At 53.2% G+C, this 16,361-nt stretch overlaps 1 protein-coding gene across 1 annotated transcript; it reads right to left on the reverse strand.

Moving 5' to 3' along the window:
* Positions 1–1,421: 1,421 nt before the first annotated feature.
* LOC134506829 (immunoglobulin superfamily DCC subclass member 3-like) lies at positions 1,422–16,149 on the reverse strand. Its single transcript, XM_063317190.1, has 15 exons — positions 16,079–16,149; positions 14,932–15,095; positions 13,262–13,588; positions 12,369–12,513; positions 11,376–11,506; positions 10,985–11,122; positions 10,665–10,823; positions 7,104–7,269; positions 6,544–6,794; positions 6,269–6,433; positions 5,768–5,956; positions 3,856–3,957; positions 2,667–2,796; positions 2,175–2,322; positions 1,422–1,511 (listed from the first exon to the last, which is right to left on the reverse strand). The coding sequence occupies exons 1-15, from the start codon at positions 16,147–16,149 to the stop codon at positions 1,422–1,424; spliced, it is 2,376 nt and encodes a 791-aa protein (XP_063173260.1).
* Positions 16,150–16,361: the final 212 nt, after the last annotated feature.

A 16,361-nucleotide genomic window follows, 5' to 3' on the forward strand; every position in this document is an offset into this window, starting at 1 on the left:
TGCTGGTCCATTTTCACTTCTAGGCACCCCCAGACCACAAATGGCAATCCCATAAGGATTGAGGAGGCCTGAACCTTTTGTCCCACCTCCATCTAGAAGCAAACGTTTGGGTGGGAATCCGAACAGAGCTTAGCTACAGCAGATCCTGCCACGCTGGCTTTGCTGTTCAAGGAAGAGGAGTGAAGGCTAGGAAAAACAGCTTGGTTCAGGAAGAAAAGAAAGGGGGTAAAAGGAAGGGAGAGTCTCTGGTGCAGCTACCATCACAAGCTTCTGACATCACGTCTGGGTGACGTCACAATGTTGAGTTTGGTCGTTCTAAGGCAACTCTTGAAAAAAATCATTGCTACAACAGAGGGAGGTTGGGGAGAAGTTGCCTTGCCTCCAGCTAGAGATGACCCTTCACTGGAGACTGAGTTGCCCCCTCCCTAAAATAGAATCACAAGTGGTCCTACTGGTACATGTCCATCAGTAGCTCCCTGTGTGACCGAAGACCTCGCAACTTCTGCTGAAGCTCCTCCTCTCCTGCACCAGAGCCCACCCGCCCTTCCTCCTCCAGTTAAAGCTTTACATCTTTGGAAGCAGTTCAGCCATTTTTTTGTGTGTGTTACCCTCTTAAAAAATAATTGGATAGAGGCCTTATATATATATATATATGTAATATATAGATATATAGCTATATCCACCAAAAAAAAAAAAGATTCTGAAAGAAGCAGCAAGGAGAAGGAGGAAAGAGGAGGCTTTGGGACAACACTCCCCCTGGGATGGAGGAAGGAAGGGATGGGGGGCATGGTAGAAAATGGGGGGATCTCTGCTGCTACAGCTTTTGGTTTCATGATATTTGGTACGCTGGTGCCGAATTCCCAGGCACCCTGGGTGGGGATAGCAGAAAGGGACGGTCTTCCCCTGCCCCAAGTGGAAAACAAGACTCATTGGGAATAATTTGGGGGCCTCCGCCTCCCCTCTCCCACATTGGCACAACTGAAGGGGTCAGCTTCCATCTCTACCCCAAGCCAGCCAGACAGGAGCAGTGAGAAGCCAACCACGTCCTCTCCCCATTCTCCATCTCCTCCTCTGGATGGCTGCCTCAGGGTCTGGATACTTTGGGATGGCGTATGAAGCTGGTCCCCGTGTTTCTTCCCCCCTTTGGTGAGGAAGTACTGGCGGGGAGGTCTTATTTGGCCGGCCATTGAGGTAGTTTTAGTTTTTTGTATCAAAAATAGATCCTCCAGGTTAACGGGGAAGGGGGAGTAAAGGGGAAGTGGTGACTGGGATAGAAACTGGGGTCTCCAAGAGAGGTGAGGTAGTTTCTTTGGAAATTTGCGGTTGGCAGGCAGCGGGGTAAGGGGAGGCCCAGCCTCTCTGGAGCTGCCACCCTGCTCCTTGGAAGGCCTCTCCCTACGCCACGTTCCCAGGGCCTTGGCCTAACCACTGGGCTGGGACAGAGGGCAGCGCTCAACTGTGACTTCGAAATGAGGACCGTCCCGGGTGGTGTGTCCATCTGAGGAGCTGTTCTGCAAAGACAAAGCAAGTACAACCAGGTTGGGGCATCTCTTTGAGATCATCCTGTCCCCCTCTCGCTCTCCACACCCACATGGCATCACCCCTTTTTGCTCCTCCCCAAAAGCCGAGTTTCCTTCAAGTCAAGGTGGACACTTGTGAAGACCCAGCTCTCTGGAGAATGCTGGGAAAGGTGGAAGGAAAGAGAAGAGGACAGCCAGCAGCGTGGAGGACGGATTCAGTTACGGTGGCAATGGGGGCGTCGTTGGGAGACCTGAAGGACCAGGCTGGGGACAGATCTTCATGGGGAATATCTATGTGGTTGCTAGGAGTCCAGAATGACTTGATGGAACCTCAGTCAATCAATCAATCCATCGACCAGAAGAGCGGTCGTTTAGACCAAAACTTGGCGAGTCACGAGCAGACGGTGCTGCATCTTTCTCTACTGCGTGGTGTCCTCCAAACACGTTGGACCTCAACGCCCATGAGTGACCTGATTATTTTTCTGCCTGAAACAATCAAACCGTAGGAGCTGCAGTCCATCTGACCTGCGGTGCAGAAGGCCCTATTAAAATTCCCCCAGGGAAAGAGAACCTTCCACCTTCACCATCCAGCCCCTTTCTGGCATCAAGACCTTCTTCCGAACGTCGGCCACAGCAACGGCCAATTATCCTCACCCGAGGAACCGGTTCCACCATTTCCGGAGGTTTTGCCCTGCTCTCTGGCTTGCGCAGGGTAAGAGGAGGATCCTGGCAGCTGGTTGGCACCAATTCGGTTCCTTGCGGGACCGTCCAATTTTCTTGCGCTCCTTTCCTGCAGAAAAGGCTGGAGAGAAAAACGGGAAAGTTACAGAAGGGACCCCCGCTTGCAGGGAGTCATAAAACACCTCCAATCGCACTAAGGCTGTTTCTGGCCTTTTGAGCTAGGCTGCGGCAGGATGTGGACGCTCCATTAACAGCAAAGCAGAGCCCAGTCGTTTGAGGGATGAACATGGAGCCCCCCCGTGGAAACGCAGAAGCCGAGAGCTCCATCCGCACGGATCTTGGGCCTCAAAAGACAGCGTTGCCCCCTGACATCGTCTACACGTGGGGTAGATAGCGGGAAGGAGAGGAAAGGAGGCCTAGTGGAGTGGAGCAATTTCAGCGGAGGGGGGTCTTCAAAACACCTGCCTCTTGCGGTAGCCAAACATCAGGAAGAGGACGCAAAAAATAATGCACGCCATGCCGATGTGGACGCCGACCACAATGCCAGCCAGGGAGGTGTCCCCATCTTGTCGGCATTGGCAAACCGAGTTGGCATCTGCAGGGAAAGAAGGGGGGGGATCAGCATTTCCTTCAGCTCTCCCACTTTGACACCTGGTGTTGCGATGGCCCTGGGCCTTCCCAAATTTTGGATTTTGGAGTTGAGTGTTCTTGGATTCACGTGACTTGGTCACGTCCCTTCGTCGCTCCACCGGTCTGGGCGGTGTGTGTGTTAATAGCACCTGAGTGGTTAAGGATGTAAAACGGGGGGGCTGAATTATACTCCCCCAACAGGGAATGTAAGCTTTTATAAAGAACGTGGCTTCTGAGAGGTTTACCCGCCTGGTTTTCAAGAGGAGATGTGTTGGTTCTGGAGTTTTGAAATGTCTTTATATCCTGCAAATAATGAGTGATATGCTTCTGCACGATTTAATACCAGTTAAAAGGCTGAGCCTCTTCATCTTATACAGATTATTTTTCTTTGTCTTTTCTTATATTTTCGTTTATTTTACTCCCTTTTATATGTATTCTTTATTGCACCGTTAGTGGGGCGTTTTCTTTCAGTACAAAATTCAAGATGTTTTTGGGGGGGGAAATGATATACAGGTAGTCCTCGACTTACGGCCACAATAGGGACCTGAAAGTTTGTCATTAAGTGGTGCAGTCGTTAAGCGAGGCATCACGTGACTGCACCCAATTTTATGACATTTTTTGCAGCGGTGGTTAGGGGAATCGAGTGGTTCCCTGTTGATTTTGCTTGTCGGAAGCCAGCTGGGAAGGTCGCAAATGGCGATCACGTGACCCCGGGATGCTGCAACTGTCATAAATACATGCCAGTTGCCAAGCGCCTGAATTTTAATCATGTGACCGCAGCGACACTGCGATGGTCGTAAGTGTGAGGACCAATGTAAGTCACTTTTTTGGCGCTGTCGTAGCTTTGAAAGGTCGCTAAACGAATGGTCCTAAGTCAAGGACTGCCTGGAACGGGGGTTCCATCTCACAGCCAGGAGCTCACAGGACCTCCTCCCAGCGGTCTGATCAAGGCTGTTGCTACATCGTGCCCCAGATGTTGTCCCCCTAACTTCGTTGGAGGGCAACTCTTCTTGCCGGCTTTTACCCAGTCTCTCTGAGTTCTCCCGGAGTGAGACAAATCGCAGGCTGCTGTTCCCGTCGCCGTTCCCGTTGAACGCCTGGAGTTTGATCTCGTAGATGGCCGGTTCTGTGGGGAGAACGGAGCAACGCAGGGTCAGGTCCAGGGAGAGACTCAAGGGGGCAGCCTTTCCCACTGTTCGAGGGCTACAGCGGGACAGCAGAGAAGCGGGGGAAGGATGGATGGAGAGAGGGAGAGGGAGGGATGACAGGGAGATGGATGGATGGATGATGGAGGGAGGGAGGGAGAGAGAGAGATCAGAGGGAGATGGATGGATGGATGGATGGATGGATGGATGACAGAGAAGATAGATAGATAGTTGAGGGAGGGGGATGGATGGATGGATGATGGAGAGAGAGAGAGATGACGGAGGGAGGGAGGTAGATGGATGACATTGATAGATAGATGATGGAGGGAGTTGGATGGATGGATGACAAAGGGAGATGATGGATGGATGGATATTAGATAAATAGACAAACAGATTGATTTTCCCTGGAAACCACATTTAATTCCTTTAAAAGAACGGAGGATTAAACAATGGGATTACCCCCCCGCCCCGTGTGCCAAGTAACTTACTACGTGGGGGAAAAAAACAAGTCTAGGGTTGGTCTCAATTGAACTTGGAAACCGTTTACAGAGTACAGTTCCATCCATGCCGTATCCAAGGTTTTGGTTGTCTTTGAAAATTAAGAGTTCTAAACTCTTTGACCACCGTGGTTTATTTTTGATCTCTCAGCTCTTCTTGCATTTAGTTTTAAGAGCCGTTAAATAGGGTGTTTTTGAAAAGGCTCACGGCCTGAACTGTCATGAAATGATTTGGGTATCTGAAGCCAAGCTGATTACAGACGGATAAAAGGCAATGATAAAAATAATCTGATAAAAAACTTTATCACAACAAAGTGATAAAAATATGATAAATGAATAAATACGTTTCTTTTGCGGGAGGCGTTTGTGCTTGCTTTTCACTTTATCTTACAAGACTGCAAACTTTTCCATGCAAAATCTGTAGTTTCCAATTTCTACGTCCTTTTTTTCTCTCTTTTAAAATAAAACAACTTTTAAAAGGAAAACTGAAATGACTCCGCTCAGACAGATCTCCCAGTGGGCTTAAACTGTTCCTAAGCCTGTTGGATTTCTTCCTGCTCCTGAAGGGTGCTGAATTTTTGGCCCTGGGGGTGGGGGGGTCAGCCAGACCAGCTCTTGCATTTGGGGAGGGTGCTATGCGATGGGTGTCTCGCCCCGGGCCAAAAGTTCAGCTCTCTGCATGTTCCCAAGGAGCAAAAAATTGCAAGATTGCAGAGCAACGTCCGTGCTGCAGAAAGAATTTTGCAAATCTCTCGGTTGCATTCTTGAGCAGCTGCAGCAAACAGCGACAAGCTGTGATGCAGAAATGCAGAAGTGTTCCCTTTCTCAGGAGCGGGCAGATGGGTTGCGTGGTTTCTCCAACTCTGAGCAAAGCAAGGAACACCCACCAGCATTGTTTGTTTGTTTATTTTATTTTATTTATTTATACTATGTCTATAGCCGCCCTTCTCAGCAAGTGACTCAGAGCAGCTTACAACAATAAAAACCATGAAACGATTAAAGCAATTTCAATGAAAACAATTAAGTTACAGAATAAATACACATGGCCACCAAGTAAACAGTGCATAGATGTTAATATAACCAAAAAACAGGACCGTTCACACGTTCAGGGCCCTAGACCCGGGCCCGTAACCAGGTCTTCGTGGCCTTACATTGTCCCTTGGATGGGCAGCTGGAATTGCAGAGGTAAGTATTTCCAAAATCTTTGGGAAAGGACCCATTGCCCTGAATCCAGATGCCAAGGGGTGCCATTCCCAAGCCCTGGGCCGTCCCTCTGGAGGCACAGAGAACTCACCCAAGTTGCTGTAGATGAAGGAGTTGGCCGTGCCAGGCAAGATCTGCGGCCCCTCGTAGTGGGCACTGGGCAGCTTCCGAAGGTAGACCCTGAACCCTTCAATCCCACCGGGCTTCGACGGCAGCTCCCAAAACACCTGGATGGTGCTGATGTTCAGGACCTTGGTGAAGAAGCCCAAGGCAGCCGGGACTGGGGAGCAGAGGACGAGGGAGTGATTCTCCTCCCCAGACAGAGATGCAGGACGGGAGATGCAGGATCTGTTTTCCTGCCCCCCCTGAGCGTTTCCTAGCAGTGGGCAAGGCTCACCCCCAGAGCAGGATTTCTGCCCCAAATTGGGTTGACGTTGCTGACGACCGCGTGCACCGTGTCTCCAACCTGCAAATGCCCGTGTGCAAACCCAAGGGGGCCTTTTTCGGTTCGGACAAGGAGCAAGAAGGACATCGGGCTGGGCGGCCTCCACCCCACCCTGCCAGGGTCAACGGGGGGAGGCGGGAGACTTACTGCTGCCCAGGGTGGTTGCCAGGATGGGCTGGGAGTCCTGGCTGGCCCCCAGGGGGGAATAGGCCTTCAGGTAGATGGAATACGTGGTCGAGGGCTCGAGGTTGGTGAAGACATGCTGGAAGGTGCTTTTGCTGACCGCCTCCTGCAGCTCTCGGCTGTCGGATTCTGCAGAGGGAACCGAGAGAAGGCGCATGGGGCGGGGAAACCCGGGAGATTTGGGGGAGGCTTGGGGGGCCCCAAAGGAGGGGCAGGAAGGGCCCCGGCCCCTGGCTCACCTCCCGCCTTGCGGATGTGAAGCACGTAGCCGATGATGGCCTCGGTCACCTCCAGGGAAGGCTCCAGCCAAGAGACCCGGATGGAGGTGGTGGAGAGGGCCACGGCCCGCACACCTTCTGGGGAACCGGGCAGCTCCTTGGACAGGGCCACGGCCAGCCGGGCGCTCGCCTGGTTGGTGCCAGCGCTGTTCTCCGCGATGCACTGGTAGATGGCCTCGTCGGCAGACGTGATCGCCTGGATCATTAGGGTGCTGCAGGGAGGCGAGGGGCAAGGCGGCCAGGGATTAATTCAACCTCCTTCCTAGGCTCCGCGGGCAAGCAAAGCTAGTGGCGGCAAGTTCCACCGGCCAAATGGTGCCTTTTGGGCACAACCCCATCTGAAACCCCTTTCCGAGACCAAGTGCTGAATGTTAAGCTTTCCCCCCTCAATCCTCGCCCTCCCCTCTCCCCTTGCCAACTCAGAGAGTCAGTGGAAAGGCAAACGCTTGCCCGCGACTCCGGGACCCTTTGGCGAAACATTCAGGAGGAAGTGTTTCAACCCCAGTGGAGCGAGGTTCGACCTGTTGTTGTGAGTGAGCTTGATGTTTTCGCCAGGGGCCAGGACCTTCCCGTTCTTCAGCCAGATCAGGTGAGGCTCGGGCACACCCTGTGCCACACAGGTGAAGATGGCGCTGGTGCCGGGCATTTTGGAGAGGGACTGAGGCCACTGCACGAACTCTGGCGGCGCTGGGGAAGGCAAAGTCGGGGAGTGTCAGCAAAGATATGCCAATAACCAGTAAGGCCCATCCGTGGCACTGTCCATTTTGAGCATTCAAGTTTCTAGTCCTTTGGACAGAGCGACTCAAAACAAGCCTAGGGGAACTTCCGCCCCCCTGCAAAATAAATACCGAGGATAAGTTGCAGCTACTTTGACTTCATTTCAATAGAAGGGAAAACCTCCTGAGCTGAAGGAGAGACACAGAATTGTCTAACTTGCAGGTTGAAGAAGCAGCTGGACAGCCCCTTCCCATGGAGGTTTGAATTTCCTGCACGTGGTAGAGGGTTGGCCTAGATGATCCTTGGGGGTCTCTCCTAACTCCAACCTTCTGTGCTTCTAAGGATACAGGCTCAAGCTAAGGGAAAGGGGATTCCTTCTTGGCAGGTAGAAAAAAAAAGCTTGGGGGAGGTGATTAAAGAGGAGGACAGTTTGCGGTGACAAGGCAGGGAAATGGACGCAAAATGCAGGCTGGGGGAACTGCAGAGTTGGCTGCTCGCTTGGGATTTTCACACCATTTCAGGCTTGTGCCCCGTGGTGTCTGTTTTTTTCCCCCTTCAATTATTATTATTAAGAACTTTATTCAGTTTCAGCATGTATCGGTACTATTGTTGTGGATGAATCTGGAAGATGAACAAGTCAAGGAACATAGGATTAAACGGGCCAAGAACTTTGGATATGATACTCTGCTGGAGCAACAGGGAAATACGTGGAGCCAAGGTTTGAAATTTACTCCTTGGTGTCCGTTTTTGACCCTTTTTCCTCCCTGCCTGTCTCCCCTCTCCCTGCCTCCGAGGCTGGGCATCAGATGTGCAAAGCTCATTTGCATCAGCCGGCCCCAGACCCTCCCCCTTAGGGTCCGGTGGCTGGTCACCCCATCCTCCTCCCCCCCACCCCAATCCCAAGGAAGGCAGAGAATCGTCTCCAGCCAGACACAATGGCCATCCTGCCCCACTGAGCGAGAGGCACCCATCCATGGGAGCAAAACGTGCCCAGCGTCTTCTGAACTGGCATCAAACCCGGTGCAAACTCCCTCAGGACTCTGGTTCCGAAACGTGGTGGGATTGCCAGCTGCCTAAATGCCTTTTTCTCTCCACAGAAGAGGGAGATGACCCCTTCCAATGGGCTGGTTGCACTGCTGTGGAGGGGGGGTTCTCCTCTGGATGCAAGCAGAGGGCAGCAGTGTCCCTTCAATAGGGGGTGCACCCCATAGCTAGGGCCAGCGTGGGAGAGCGGCGAGGCAGATGTCTCTTTGACACGCTTGGCTCTCTCTGAAAAAAGGAGCTTTACACTTCCACCACGTCCTGCATCTCATTAGCGCACCAAAGGGCTGGGAAAAGAGCAGTGAGATTCCCCCCCACTGCCCTGCTGCCCCGGCCTCGGCCTTGGCCCCAAACAAAGACAGACCACCCCCCTTCCCCTCTCTGCTTGGAGGACAAGGAACAGCCCCTCGCTGGAAAATAGCTTTGCCGGCCAGACGGCTCTGGGGAATGCAGGCATAGAAATCAGAAGGGGGGGTGAACTCTAACCTCTCCCCCTTCCCCTTCTCCCCCACCCACCCACTCTGGGTCCCAACCCCCAGCCTTGCCTGGAATTTGCACCTCCACCACCCCACCGTTTTCCCGTCAGGAGCTGGGCCCTGCTTCACTTTCAGGGAAGAGGGAATGGAAATAAATGGGGGGCTTACTGGAATCTGGAGGTCCTCACTCTGGAGAACTGACACCCCCTCGAAAAAAAAATAAAAACCCAAAAGGTTAGGGGTAAGGTATCTGGAGCACCCGCGGGGAAAAAGAGGACCCTGACCTTGGCTTGAAGAATTCTGAAGTTCCTTTCCTATCCTGGCTAGTTTTAGGCACTGGATTGTTTGGTGATCCCCGGATTTTCCAAGTGGACAAAGGGATTCCCAGATCTTTATCAACCCCGCCCTGATGGGCTGCAGGCTGGACCCATCTCCAGATGCAACTGCACCCTCTTCTCCCTCTCTGCTTCTCACCCCAGATGTTCCCAAATTTTGCTCCCAGCCATCCAGGGGTGCCTGCGCTCGAGGGACAGGAGAGGGCTGGCCTCCCAAGCGTGCCTTCCCAGCTGGCATGCAAATCTCGGAGTGTCTGTTCAAGCCACTCAGTCGCCGCACCGCTGACCTCAAGAGCGGGGGAGATCGGCCTTGCGGGAACAGACGGGCCCACCCTGCGCCCCGGCTCCCCAGCTCCGTCCCGTTCCGTTTCCGAAGCGGTCGGCTTCCAAAACTCTGCCCCGGCCTCCAAATCTGAGGCCGCTGAGATCCATCTGCAGAAGACCTCTCCCCGCTATCTGCCGGAGAAGAATTATTCTTGGCATCCATCACCCATGTTCCTTTGTCCCCAGGCCCATGGGTCACGGCATTGAGCCCCCGTCTCTTTATCTGAGCAGCGGCTCCACATCAATGGCTGCTGGAGGCTGGTGGGGGGAGGTGGCAGGTTGGGATCTGCCTGTCGTTAATGCTGGAGCGGGGAAGGCGAGCAGGAAGGGCAGGGTGGGGGCGGATGGGAATTATGGTGATCCTGAGGACCGCGCATCTCCGGGGTGGGAGTGGAAGATGTCAACCGCGGAGGACGTCCGTTCAAAAGCCACCAACCTAGAAGTGCGCTTGGGACCCACCCACACCTGCAACTCAGAGTTTTTATTGTTTTGCAGCCTTTTTCCATATAGGAGATGGGCATAAGGCAGGATAGAGCACCACCAAGAGATCAAGGGTCACCAAAGTCCTGCAGGAGGAGGAGACGTTAAGCCAGTTCCCTTCTCCTTTTTTCCCCTCAGAATTCGGTATGCAACATTTTTGGAATGAGAAGCGTCCTGATCTCTTTCTGGCAGTCAGTTTGGAAGAAGCCAAACGGTGTGAAGTGTAGACTGCCTCTGAAGCTGGAGGTTTCACTCCTGTGCCTGTTCCCGTCAGAAGAACCTCCTTGATTAGATGTTGGGAAGGCAAGAGAGTTGTCCTACACAACTGCAAATATTTATTTATTTGTTTACTTTCTTATCCCACCTTTATTATTTTTATAAATTACTCAAGGCGGCGGACATACCTAATCCTCCTCCCTCCTCCTCTTTTCCCCACAACAACAACCCTGTGAGGTGGGCCAGGCTGAGAGGGAGGGACTGGCCCACGGTCACCCAGCCGGCTTTCGTGCCTAATGCTAAGGCAGTCTCTAAAATACTTTCGACTGTGGTCTAGCTGCCCATCACATCGGGTCAGAGCCATCCTAACATCATCCCTGCCCAGCTGAGGGCACGTTCTGGTCCTCTCCACCAACTAAAGGGCACCAACGTTACCCCGGTGAGCCAACATGGCCCTTCCTCCACTTTCCATCGGCTTACGCCCAGGGCTTACCTTGTACCATCAGGATACCTTGTGCTGTGCGGCGCACCCGAGTGCCAGGGCGGTTGGCGGCACAAACGTAAACCCCAGCATGCTTCACCGACACATCCGATATCATGAGATTGCCGGTGCCGAGAACCTGGATCCCTTCCACGCCAATGGAGCGCCCATCTACGGGGAAGAGGACAATCTGGGGACTGTAGTAGGAAGAGGGATCTCCTCGGCCTCTTCTCGCACCTCGGGGCGCTCTCCTGACCTTCTCAGGGAATCCTTCCCCACCCCATCATCCTCTTCCCCACCCCGCTGTGGTCTCCATCAGCATCCCCACTCACCCAGGCGACTCCAGGACACGATAGGACGAGGATTCCCCGTAGCAATACATTCCAGAATGGCGGTCTGGTGCACCGTAATGGTCAGATTCTGCGGTCCGGACAAGATGACCGGCTCTTTAAAGACCTTGGGAACGGACACTGAAGGAAGAGTGGGGTGAGGAAGTTGAGACCGGTACCCCTTCTTTCGGGATGAGGGGTGCAGAGCCTCTCCCCTCCCCGCCGACGAGAAACCGAAAGGATCTTCGTGACCCCGGGACAGTTGTTCTCCGGACTTGATTCACGTTCCCCAGAAATATGGCCAGCTCTGCTCGCTCGCCCCTTTCCGAAAGAGCCACCGATCCACCGGGTCAGTCCACCCGCCGTGGCATGAGTCCCGCCACCCCCTGCTCACCACTGATGCTCAGGGTGGCCTCCTGGCTGTGGCGGGTGTTGGCAATGTTCCTCGCCACGCAACAGTAGGTGCCCACGTCGGAACGACTCACGCCGGTGATCTGTAGGATGCCCGTGGGCAGAAGCGTAAATCTGAGCGAAACGGGAAGAGAGAAATAATGAGAAGATGGCTCTATGTACCCCAATTTGTGCGGTGGGGGGGTGTCTTCAGATCTTCCCATAGCAGGCTGGCACCTCAACCCGAGCTTATAATCCTGTCCTGCTGGAGAGGTGTGTCTTGCACCCCCATCCCTTAAACCCCCAAGCTTTTTAAAAAATTTAAAACCTTGGTGTCTGTGGTAGCGACTCACGCCTTGTGCCTCCCGTGTTGCGAAAGATCCTGCATTTGGGTTTGTTTTTTTCTCACGGTGCTCCCGTAGAATTTCCCTCTTCCTTTTTTACCTCCTTTGCTTTTGCTCCAAAACTGAGCAACTTGGGTTAAAATCAACTCGAGTGCCTCTAAAGAAAACGGGCTTCTCCAGAACAGAGTGGTGGGATTCAAGCAACTTCCTTGACCCAGTTGCTAAATTACTGCATTACTGTCCTAAACTCCAAGACCCTGGAAAGTACATTCCTCCTGGGCAGAACCGGCACCATGCCCTACAACAAAGACTGGGTTTTCTAGTTTTTTTTAAAAAATAATAAAGCTAACCAAGCTCAGCCCGTTTTAGCAATGCAAGGGCTAAGTCGTCTTCTGATCCAGTTAGCCAGCTGTGCAAGCCCACAGCTTGAAACGGCCTCCTTATCACCCCCTCCCTTACGATTTCTGTCTCGCGGCTGGTTTCGCACGATTGCTGATTTGTTTTACACACCTTTGTGGGAACGAGGGCTTGAGTTCTCCTTCCCAGCCCTGAATTATTGGAGAGAGCCAATAACCCCAAGTGTCTTCTTTTAAGTGCCTCTCCCAGCAAAATCTACAGGTTTCCTGGGCACACCGCCACTCTCCAAAGCTCACCGATAGTCGTCTGTCAGCAGCGCTGTCCGATTGTGTTCCCATGTGATAGTGGCTTCTGGGACACCCAGGATCAAGCACTGGAAGCGAGCAACACCGCCTTCTTCAACAGACATGGATTCTGGGTGCACATGGAACTTGGATAAAGCTTTAGGGAGAAACGACACGCAGTTACGGTCAACCTCTGAGCGAAGCATCTCGGCCTTATCACTATTTGCCTCGTCGGCAAAGCCACCTATGCTGGGCTGCTATAAACTGGTCTGAGCAGGGCTTCCCTTGAAGCATGTTCAGAAATTGCAGCTAGAATGACTTTCTGGATGAGCTTTCGCGAAACCGTCCCATCCACCTGGGGTTCGATCGGCTTCCAAGCCCTATTCAAGGCTTTGATCAAAATAGTTTGGGAACGAAACGTTACCCCCCTCTCCCCGCCAACCTCCATATAACAAACCAGCTTTAATTTGAGCCAGCCTTGACTTGCAATCTTCATGCAAGGCTCGGCATGAAAGGGGGACAAGCCAGGAGGTCTTTTCTGCAGCTGCCCCATAACTAGACCAGTTTTTTTTTTCCCGGGCCGTGGAAGCCGTTGGGTTAAAAGAAAGAAGTTCCTCAAACCACTGATCAAGAGGCAAAGCTCTTGTGATAGGAAATTAGCTGCATTCAAGTGAATTTGGGGTTGGGGGGCTTAGTGTCTCATTGACATGGAACCCCATCAGATTCTCACAGGGCCCAGTTGGAAAACCCCTACTGAGGTTAACGGAAGTGTTCCATAAGCCTGCCCCGTCTTTCCCAAATTTTAAACAGGCAATAAAAACGGGGCACAGCTTTGCCGGGCCTCAATGTTATCCTTGGCACCAGGACGACAGGGAAGATGGGTCAAATAGATTTTATAGACTGACTGGCGATCTGGATGCGAGCCTTGCGGCTGACCAGCAGGCCGTAACAGTTTTGAGCCGTGCAGCTGTACTCCCCGGCGCTGGAGTTGAACGAGTCTTCCTTGGTGCTCCCTCCCCGGGGCCGCCGATGGATGCTTTCCAGACGCAAGGATCCGTTGGCCAAGATGGTGGTCTGGCTGTCATTGGAGAGGGCCACTCCGTTGCGGTACCAGGTGATGCCGATGGGCGCCTCGCCTTCCACTTGGCAGTGGAGGACCAACGGACGATCCCGGACGGCGATCACATCGCTGGGCTCCAAGACAAACGCCAGCTCTGACGGGTGGGCCAGGCCTGTGGAGGGGCAGAAAAAGGGTTGGGGCTCCGAAGTCAGAAAAGGGGCAGTTGGTTTAGAAGGGAAGATCAGAGCAGAACCATGGAGTTTTTCTGCAGACAACTCAAGCTTGGTCCCTAATAAATCCATCCTTCCTTCCTGAACTTAATTAAAGTTTCCCAGAGGAACTGGGAAATGAGAAAGACCTTACTACACCCAGTTATTGGGTAGTTAGAGGCATCCTAAATAAGTAAGTAGAAGATAAGAAGGATCTGAATCCTCCACAAGCTAAACCCAACCAGAAGACCCTCCACCATGACCTTGAGGTCCACAATGGAAGAAAATTGAGCTACAGGTGGACTAATGAACTCTCTGCAGCCCCAAAGCCAAGCCAGGTTAAGGCACATATTGCTTTCCAGATGTTCCCCAGCCATACTATTCATAGACCAAGTGAGCCAGGCCAAAGGAGGACAGCAGGGAGGGCATGTCCAGAGGTCACCTTCCTCAGATACTCCGGAAATGTTCCCCATCCAACTGAGGCAGCAGGATGTTTTGCCCCAAAGCCTACCCCCCTGGCAATGTCAGCTCTACACTGAAGGCCCATCAGCCTCTCAGGGGCTTCTGCTGAAGCTGAGGACCCATCTCAGGGTCTTGAAGCATCAGGAATGGTGCAACTTGGCCAGGGAGGAGAAGGTGGCCTGGAAGGTTAGCCTTGAACCCAACACATTGTGGCTGGGTTCTCTGAGGCTTAGGGCTAAAGGGGAGAAGAAGACACCAATGGGGGACATTTTCTTTTCTTGGACCAAGTGCCCCAAGCAACCCTTCCGGGCAGAGGAAGCAGGACCCCGAATCCTGCTCTCTTCCAGCTGATGGATGCAGTTCCTCGGATGTCCTCACTTCCCCAAACAGATGGAAAGCCCTTGGGCTGGGCTGGGCCGGGCGGAGGGGGGCAGGGACAAAAGGCCCTTTAATCCCCTTAGGAGCTGGCTTGCTTGCAGCCTCCTGGGCCGCGGGCCACCCCCATCTCCAAGTGAAACTCTGCCAGCGACAATAGCCCTGGGTGGGGGCGGGGAACCCGGGATTGTCCCCTCTGCGGCGACGTCTTGATGGATGCTGCGTTTCAGCCTGGGCTTAGCAACTGGAAGGCGGGCAAGGGAGGCCCCGTGGCGGGGCTGTCGAGAAGCCTCGCGGGGGGTGAAGGGGACGGACAATGCGAGGGGTCAGGAGATGCGAAGGGAGCCTTATTTGTCCCCTCGGTGGCACAATGGAGCCCACCTCCCTCAGCCCATCTGCCCGGCCACGTGACGCGCTCGGGGTGAGGTTCCCATGCCTCGCCCCATCACTCAAGCCCGCTGCCCCCCACCCAGCACCTTCACCTCCAGCCGTCCATCCATCATGATGCCGTTCCTGCCCCCCGGCCGGGCCAAGGGGAGCCGTGACCCCAGACCCCTCTCCCCTCCGCCCCGTCCCTGGGCCGCCTTTGTACTTGGCCCCGGGTTCAGTCGCTGGTGAAACGGAGCCCGGGTCCTGGATGGGGGGACCCAAGCATTTGGCCTGGGTGGAAACCGGGTGACTTGGGGGGCTGAGAACCCCAGCGGGATTCCTTCAGTGGCTGTCCCCAACCCGAAACCCCCTCAAACTCAGGTCCCCAAAGCAGCTTGGGGCAGGAGTTCTCCCTTGCCCAGCCCTGAAGGAGATTTGCAAACAGGCCCCACGGTTGTCTTCCTTCTTTGAAAACCTAGGATGTGGGTCGAGCCACAAGCCAAGTTCGCCTCCCTAGACCCTTTCCAGAGAAACTTCAGATGCTCCAGAAGAAGAGAAGTTCAACTCCAAGGTGCTTCAAGACAAGGAGCAATTCTGAGATCAAAGCATTGCCCTGTCGAACTTTTCCCTTGCAACCCATACTAGGTAGCTGCCTTGTCGGGTAACGAAAGAGGTCCATTCCTTGTCCTCCCCCAAACACCACCCTCTGCCCAATAAAATTCTCCAACAAGGAAACCCTAGGACTTTTCTCCCCAATTCTGTATCTCTCCAACCTCCTTTTCCCTGTCCTTACAGCCCAGGAAACACACCATTGCCAGCCAACATGATTTCCCCAAGCCTCCAGGCTAAATGCAACGAACACCAGTGTTCCTCAGCTTCCCAAGACCACCTAACATCTCCCAAGTGCCCCCAAAGAAGACTGGGGGGGAAAGACTGCCCATTAATTCTTCCTTGGAGAGCAACAGCTAACCCACATAAGGCCACGAGAACCAATGAAGAGAGAACAAAACCATGGTTTCCCTTAAATAGATGTTCTCCCCATCACGGATGGTCCATACCATCTTGACGACCATGCAGGGAAAGCTTGTCACTCGCGTCTTCTGATTTTTTTTATGCCCTACCACTCATGTGGAATGACACCCCCCTGGAGGGATGCCCACAGCCTTATCTCCTGCGTACGGGCCATTCCCTCCTTGGGGAACAATTTTACTGAAAAAGCAGAAGACATTTCTGATGGCTGCTCTCACATGGGGGTGGCATTGAGGACACGACATTTTGGTGCTGGCAAATCTGTGTTGGTGTCCTGGAAGAGGCACATATTAGCCTGAAATGTACATTCCTTTCATGGATTTAGAACTTGACTGGGGCTTCACAAAAAGGTTTGGATCTCCACTCCCCATTATCCTCACTGGGCGGGGATGATGGGAGCTGGAGTCTAACAGATGTCAACTTAATGTTAGCTTGTAATAGGGTTAAAGTTTTTGAGAACTGAGCCCGTTGCACAAATGCAGTCAGCCAGTGGCAAATCCA

Source organism: Candoia aspera, chromosome 17, assembly GCF_035149785.1.
Source record: "Candoia aspera isolate rCanAsp1 chromosome 17, rCanAsp1.hap2, whole genome shotgun sequence".
NCBI lineage: Eukaryota > Metazoa > Chordata > Lepidosauria > Squamata > Boidae > Candoia > Candoia aspera.

Excerpts from the sequence above, each read along its gene's own strand:
- LOC134506829 (XM_063317190.1), bottom strand. The coding sequence starts at position 16,149 with ATGTGCCTCTTCCAGGACACCAACACAGATTTGCCAGCACCAAAATGT. Across the intron at positions 7,270-10,664 it reads AGGTATCCTGATGGTACAAG|CGCCGCCAGAGTTCGTGCAG; the intron begins GTAAGCCCTGGG and ends TGCCTTCCCCAG. Across the intron at positions 2,797-3,855 it reads GGAGAACTCAGAGAGACTGG|ATGCCAACTCGGTTTGCCAA; the intron begins GTAAAAGCCGGC and ends CTTTCCCTGCAG.